This window comes from Drosophila serrata, unplaced genomic scaffold, assembly GCF_035046125.1.
Source record: "Drosophila serrata isolate PLE 108 unplaced genomic scaffold, ASM3504612v1 contig_20, whole genome shotgun sequence".
Taxonomy (NCBI): domain Eukaryota; kingdom Metazoa; phylum Arthropoda; class Insecta; order Diptera; family Drosophilidae; genus Drosophila; species Drosophila serrata.
The window spans coordinates 100,454-108,420 of NW_028256918.1; the positions used below are offsets into that span (position 1 = coordinate 100,454).

The following is a 7,967-nucleotide window of genomic DNA, read 5'->3' on the forward strand; positions in this document are numbered from 1 at the left end:
GCAATGACTCAGTGAATCCCAGGAGCGCTTGTGCAACAGATATAAAAAGACAATCTTTAAAGTGAGCTGGACTACAGATGCGTGATACAGGTATCATGAAAGGTGAGTTGCCATAATTTTAAGAAAAAATTGCCCTACAATCTGAAAAAAATAGCTTTTTTTAAGTCTTGGGCGATTTTTCTTGAGAATTTTCTTTAATGATTTTTTTTTCTTTCAATATGTTTTTGGATCTTAACCAACTCATCATAAAAATTGAAAATTTAATAAACTTGTCAAAAAGTAAATATCAAGTGAAATAAAACAAGAGTTATCGAGATTTTTAACACAGGCCGATACTTTAGGACATACCTTTTTTTTCATAATTGGCGTCGATTGATACTGTTTATGGGGAAGACAACGAATTTGCCACCCTTAAGCAATAATTACAACGCACGAATAGGTTAATTAAATGAGCTCAAAGAAGCTGGGGTCGGAAAAATTTTTTTTTTTGAAATTTGAAAGCTGGAATCGTTTGCCCATCGTTTGCACATGTTTGCCCACCTTTTACTTTTTTTTTGCCCACGTCCAGTTTTGAAAATATTCGACTTTGAAAATTTTCATCATTTTTCGAAAAACCAAAAGTTGACTTTTTTCAAATTTTTTTTTTGGAAATCGCAATAACATCGTTTGCCCACCCTTTAGAATTTTGAAAAAACTTCAAGTTTAGAAAATTTTCAAAATTGTACTGGGAAATTTTGAATTTTAAAATTTTGAAAACTGGAATCGTTTGCCCATTCGTTGCCCATGTTTGCCCACCCTTTACTTTTTTTTTACCACGTCCAGTTTTGAAAATATTCAACTTTGAAAATTTTTCAAAATTATAACGTTTGCCCACCCCCTAAAATTAAATATTTTTAACAAAAAACGTTTGCCCACCTCTTAAAACTAAATAAAATCGTTTGCCCACCCTCTAAAACTAAATATTTTTAACAAAAAACGATTGCCCACCTCTTAAAACTAAATAAAATCGTTTGCCCACCCCCTAAAATTAAATATTTTTAACAAAAAACGATTGCCCACCTCTTAAAACTGAAAAAAATCGTTTGCCCACCCTTTAAAATTAAAAAATTTCGTTTGCCCACCCTCTAAACCTCAATTTTTTTAACAAAAAACGTTTACCCATGTCTTAAAATAAAATTTATCGTTTGCCCACCCTCTAAACCTAAATTTTTTTAACAAAAATCGTTTGCCCATGTCTTAAAATTAAATATTATCGTTTGCCCACCCCTTAATTTTAAGTATTTATATTAAAAAACGTTTGCCCAACTCTGAATATTAAATAATATCACTTAATGTGTTATGTTTACAATTGTTAAATCCGTAATATCGGTTGCAGAAAGTACTTTTTACGAAAAAAAAAACAAATATTACAAAATTATTATAAAATCTGGTTTGGAATTGGTTCAAATTGCTACGTGGGCAAACGATAATATTTAATTTTAAGACAAGGGCAAACGTTTTTTGTTAAAAAAATTTAGGTTTAGAGGGTGGGCAAACGATAATATTTAATTTTAAAACATGGGCAAACGTTTTTTGTTAAAAAAATTGAGGTTTAGAGGGTGGGCAAACGAAATTTTTCAATTTTAAAGGGTGGGCAAACGATTTTATTTAGTTTTAAGAGGTGGGCAAACGTTTTTTGTTAAAAATATTTAGTTTTAGAGGGTGGGCAAACGTTATAATTTTGAAAAATTTTCAAAGTTGAATATTTTCAAAACTGGACGTGGTCAAAAAAAAAGTAAAGGGTGGGCAAACATAGGCAACGAATGGGCAAACGATTCCAGTTTTCAAAATTTTAAAATTCAAAATTTCCCAGTACAATTTTGAAAATTTTCTAAACTTGAAGTTTTTTCAAAATTCTAAAGGGTGGGCAAACGTGGGCAAACAATGTTATTGCGATTTCCAAAAAAAAATTTTGAAAAAAGTCAACTTTTGGTTTTTCGAAAAATGATGAAAATTTTCAAAGTCGAATATTTTCAAAACTGGACGTGGGCAAAAAAAAGTAAAAGGTGGGCAAACATGGGCAAACGATGGGCAAACGATTCCAGCTTTCAAATTTCAAAAAAAAAATTTTTCCGACCCCAGCTTCTTTGAGCTAATTAAATGCTGTGTATATTTTCGTTCACTTCTCTGGTCGGAGCTGCAACTACCGATCGAATCTTAGCTTCAATATATATAATCTTAAAATGTAGCTTAGCATAGATAAGGCGACAGAAGAAGAAGAGAGAGAGAAATAGATAAACAAAGAGAAGAGCTAAGAGCGCAGCAGGTGCAGCCATACACCCATGCGCGCATGATTAGGCGCTAGCGGTCTGCTCCGAACAGATACTAAGTCTTAAATCTTACATTTAAAATTATCTATTAATAAAAGTGGATCCAGAACTCTTGAACGAAGATTTCATACAAAACACAAAAATGAGAAAAAACAAACCAGTTTTGATTTATAACAAGAACGGAAGCTAACTTCGGCAGATAGAACTTCGATCACTGTGAATTAATAAAATATAAATTATATATATCAAAAAGCAATAAAGTAATGCCTGCCTTCATTTTATTCACCTATACTTATACTATTTACAGTTTTACATTCACAGTTTTGCATTTTCCTCTTTATCTAACGATCGTTTGTACGGGAGCTATATGATATAGTCATCCGATTTTAATAAAATTAAAATTGAAAATCTAGAATATTATTAAAGGGCTATATCTCAAATTTGAAAATCTGTTGAAACTGGAAAAGTTATATTCTTAAATTGTACTAATTTCTCAATCGTTCCGATGGCAGCTGTATGATATAGTAGTCCGATTTTCATAAAATTTTACACAAAATTGAAGAGTATAATAAAATGACTATATCTCAAATTTGATTAAATTCTGTTGAAAACTGAAAATGTTATAATTTTTTTGTATAAATTTTCCGATCATTCCTATGGCAGCTATATGATATAGTCGTCCGATCCGGCCCGTTCCGACATATATACGAGTGAGAGTATATAGAAGGCTAACTCCAAAATTTTATTCAGATAACTTCAAAACTGAGAGACTAGTTTGCGTAGAAACGGACAGACGGACAGAAGAACAGACGGACATGGCTAGATCGACTCGGCTGTTGATCCTGATCCACAATTTATATACGTTATATGGTCGGAGGTGCCTCCTTCACTGCGTTGCAAACTTCTGACTAAAATTAAAATACCCTGCAAGAGTATAAAAATATATACAACTTTTTCAGTTTTCAATATATGTTCATCCAATTTGAGGTGTAGGCAATTTGTATTATTGTAGAATTTCGTTTTTTATTTTATGAAATTCGGATTACAATGTATATCCTATATCTGCTGCCATAGGAACTAACGTAACCATCGTAAATGAAAATCTGCATTACTTCGATGCTTTTTAACACAAATATTTATATAAATTATATTGTAATTTTTATTAATGATCGAATTGCAATATGCAAGGGTATACAAACTTCGAAGTTAGCTTCAAAGTTAGCTAATTTCTTGTTGATTTTCTTTTCAACGGAGCTGAAATATAAGAGCTGATCTGTTTTGTTTTTTCGCTCCAATAGCTTTCTCATTTAATATAATAATTTGCAATGTCAAATCAATTACTCAAAAGTCTTGTTTCATAGAGCTGTAGTAGTCTCCTGACCCAACACACTAAGGCGTCCATCGCTACACGGGCCATTTAGACTAATTTTATTTTCGTATTGAATAGTCTGTTGTCTACATAAAAGACATAAAGAAAAGGGAAATCGACACAAAAGAACACACTTCTATATTTTGTGTATTCTTTTTTTAATTCGACCGGGAGTGGTTATGCCGGTGGGTAACCTTGAAACAGTGAGTTATTTGTAGCTTGCTTGAAAGACATGGATTTTGCCTATTGATCTGTATAAGCAGATACTGGAAGAGTTAATATTTATTTAGTGACCCACCTCATTCTTAAAGAAAGAAACCGGTTGTTATGCTAATCGTCTCGCATCGAGTAGGAAATCCACTAGACGGACAGCAGCCTACAGAGCTGGCCATTATCGCTATTAGCAATGTGCGACTAGCTTTGAAACACTTCCGCGACGAAAACGCTGGTGCGAATTGAAAGGCAGCCAAAAACCCTCAAAAACGCAACTCCATAAAGCTAATATAGTTAGATTTAAAATGTTAGCTTTAAGTTTTTTAATAGCAGTTGCTAAGTTGTACAAGATGTTTTTGGATGCTTAAGCTGAGGCAAGAGAGGCGGGCAGGTAAAATGAATTCAGTGAGTTAGTTGCAGTGCTGGACAAGGGAGTCTGATAGGTATAACCAGCGGTTGCTCTTGTCGTACTGGGGATCTCCGGAATCCCTGTGGTGCTCTCGACCGGGATCACAGGCGTCGTGCTTGTTAAGAATGGCGGTTCGGGATGTACTGTGGGCTTCGGCGTTTCGACAGCACTTTCTATGGTTGTCGAGTAGATGGTTTGAGTAGAACTTGTGGAGCTTTCATCCGGATAATAGTCTGTGTTTACCTCAGTGGTGGAGTGTGTTACCGGTCTCTCCGTCGTGCTTGTGGTGCTGGAGAAGGCGACGAACTTACTGAAACCGAACCCAAAGCCACCGCCCGAGGACTTAGCCTGCAGCACGCTGTTTAACAGCTGAATCTTGGTGGAGATGAGACTGGAAATCAGCTGGGTGTTGATCGGTGAGACCGTCGGTGTACTGCCAGTGGAGTAGCCTGAGAAAGGCAGTGGAAGGTTAGTTTTGCGGAAAAGAATATCAACCACGGCTGGCATACCACTATTGGGTGCAAAAACTTTGATGAAAATCGGCTTCGCGTCTGCCATAGTGGCTATACTAAAAACTAGCAGAGCCAGAATTGAAATAGTTCTAAGCATGGTGTTGGCTTCTATGTATTGACTGGCCGGCGTAAATCAACGCTCACTTTTATATCCATCGCTGGGAAGATAGCTCAGCTGATTTTGTTGTCATTCTGTTATTGTTGAGCGTCGAAGCTTTGAGCTACGAGCTCTACGCAACGACACCAGATCTCGAGATGTAAGCAAACATGATTCTAACGTCCCTGGACGAGGCCGCTGGTGTCATGAAGTGATGAGTACGGGGAATTAAACATCTTTTTAAATTTTCAAGCAACATGATACATTTCCAATCCAATCCACCAGGGTGTACTGTATGTGTATGTATGTATGTATATGTTCTATAGCAAATAACATGGAAAATACCAAGCGTATTGTATCATTATATATGCATATGTATGAATTGTAGATGTCAACTGCATTAAGAACTTTTCGAAAAATTAGAAGTATTAGGTATTTAAAAGTCGAATCACTCCCCATTCACGGACTCTTCACATTGTTTGCAAATGTTACACAAATCAATTATAACAAATTGTGTTCAGTTGTCCTTGAGTCTTTTAAATCTTGACCTAATACCAGGTTTTTATGCCCTTACAGGGTATTATAATTTTAGGCAAAAGTTTGCAACGCAGTGAAGGTGTCACCTCCGACCATATAAAGTAAATACATATATTGTTGATCATATTGTTGATCAGAGTCGATCTAGCCATGTCCGTCTGTCTGTCTTTCCGTCTGACCGTTTCCACGGAAGCTAGTCTCTCAGTTTTTAAACCATCTGAATGAAACTTTGCAATTAGTCTTCTATATACTATCACTCGTATATATGACAAAACGGGACGGATCAGACAAAAAAAAAACTATAGCTTTTTTAGTGTTTGAATGATTTTAATCAAATTTAAGATATAGCCATTTTAAATTATTCTTCAATTTTAATTTTATGAAAATCGGACGATTATATCATATAGCTGCCATAAAAACGATCGTTGGATATAGAGGAAAATGCAAATGCAATATGTATAGGTGATTGATATGAAAGCAGGCGTTATTTAATTGTTTTTAAAATTTTATTGTATTAATTCCTAGTGATCGAAGTTCTTTCTGCAGAGGTATATAAATTTCGTCGTGTCAAAGTTTGCTTCCTTTCTTGTTAACGATTGACAACACATCCCAAAATTCAATAATTCAAATATGCTCTTGATCGCTCTTTAGAGCTCATTAGTGAGGTCACTGATTTGGGATATGGGTCACTAAATGCAATATATAAGGTACGAAGTAAAACTTATTTTCTTAACATTGTTCTGCCAACACAACATCAATTCAAAATAGGTTGTTAATATAACAACTAATAATAACGCTACAATGAGGAAAACCCGCAAAAATTAAAAGTGAGCCCAATTAATGTTCCGTCAGTTGGCTAAGAAAAACGCTGAGAATAAATTTAACAAGGGGTTGGTTTTGTTTTCTTTATTTGATTGATATCAGCTTAAGACTGAATTCTGAAGTTAAAAGACGTAATTCTATTGCAATTTGTTTACATGAATTTGAAAGCGAGATCGCCAGCTTGGGATATTGTTTGTACACATTAATCGACAGTGAGACTGTCCCTTACGAACCGCGCCTTAATGGTTTCAAGAATTGCTTGTGTTAATTGAGATGGGGTCGCTAGCTGAATATGTGAATATGTCACAAAAACGTCAGCGGAAGAACAAAGAACGTCAGCGGAAGCAACGACGGCAGCAGAGACGGTGACAGCGATGGAGCAACGCGTAGCCTATATAAACGATTCTTAAGCTTCTTAACCTTTTTTATACCCTTGCAGGGTATTATAATTTCAGTCAGAAGTTTGCAACGCACTGAAGGAGGCACCTTCGACTAAATATATTCTTGATCAGGATCAACAGCCGAGTCGATCTAGCCATGTTCGACTGCCGGTCTGTCCGTTTCTACGCAAACTAGTCTCTCAGTTTTCAAGCTATTTGAATGAAACTGTGTTGTTAGTCTTCTATATACTCTCACTAGTATATATGTTGGAACCGGCCGGATCAGAAGACTATATTATAGCTGCCATAGAAATGATCGGAAAATGTTTCCAAAAAAAATTATAGCATTTTCAGTTTTCAACAGAATGTCATCTAATTTGAGATATAGCCATTTTTTTACTTTACATTTTTGTGTAAAATTTTATAAAATCGGACTACTATATCATATATCTCCCATAGGAACGATCTAGAAATAAATACAATTAAAAATTATAACTTTTTCAGTTTTTAACAGCATTTGATCAAATTTGAGATGTAGACATTTCATATTACTCTACAATATTGTGTACAATTTTATGCAAATCGGACTACTATATCCTATATCTCCCATAGGAACGGTCGAGAAATTAGTACAATTAAAAATTATAACATTTTCAGTTTTCAACAGATTTAATGATAACTTTGAGATAACTTTAATGAAATCAGGCCGATTATATCATATAGGTGCCATACAAACTATCGTTAGATGTAGAGGAAAAGAACAAATCTGTGAAACTGTTAAGATAATATGTATAGGTGAATGAAATGAAGCAGGTTTTTAAACATAAATATATATAATTTATATTGTATGGATTCCTAGTCATTCAAGCTCTATATGCAACGGTATATAAACTTCGGCGTGCCAAAGTTAGCTTCCTTTCTTGTTTTTTGTTAAAAAATAATTCATAATTTTTAACTTTTATACTATATATAAGAATGTATTAAAAATTATACTTTTTCAGAAGAATAGTTGTTGGCGCGTAGTCCCATATGTATTTTAATAGGGCGATCGCAAACGAAAGAATTAAAATGGTTGTTTATGGGGAATACAACAAATTTGCCACCCTTGAGCAATAAGGAGCTGCAACTACCGATCGAATGCTTAGTTTCAATATATATATCAAAACGCTTACAATGTAGCTTAGCTTAAGATAAGGCGACAGAAGAAGAGAAAGAGAAATAGATAAGAAAAGAGAGAAGCTAAGAGCGCAGCAGGTGCAGCCATACACCCATGCGCGCACAATTAGGCGGTCTGCTCCGAACATACTCCCCCCGTTGGA

The 7,967-nt window shown here is 34.7% G+C and overlaps 1 protein-coding gene across 2 annotated transcripts; it reads right to left on the bottom strand.

Annotated features, from left to right (window-relative positions):
- Window positions 1–4,199: 4,199 nt before the first annotated feature.
- LOC110188038 (uncharacterized) lies at window positions 4,200–6,700 on the bottom strand. 2 transcript variants are annotated; one of them, XM_020957583.2, is made up of 3 exons: window positions 4,810–4,996; window positions 4,544–4,749; window positions 4,200–4,473 (listed from the first exon to the last, which is right to left on the bottom strand). In XM_020957583.2, the coding sequence occupies exons 1-3, from the start codon at window positions 4,907–4,909 to the stop codon at window positions 4,420–4,422; spliced, it is 360 nt and encodes a 119-aa protein (XP_020813242.1). In that variant the 5' UTR covers window positions 4,910–4,996; the 3' UTR covers window positions 4,200–4,419. The 2 variants fall into 2 exon arrangements, with proteins under 2 accessions (XP_020813242.1, XP_020813241.1); XM_020957582.2 differs by having other exon boundaries at window positions 4,200–4,749; window positions 4,810–6,700.
- Between the last annotated feature and the right edge of the window lie 1,267 nt (window positions 6,701–7,967).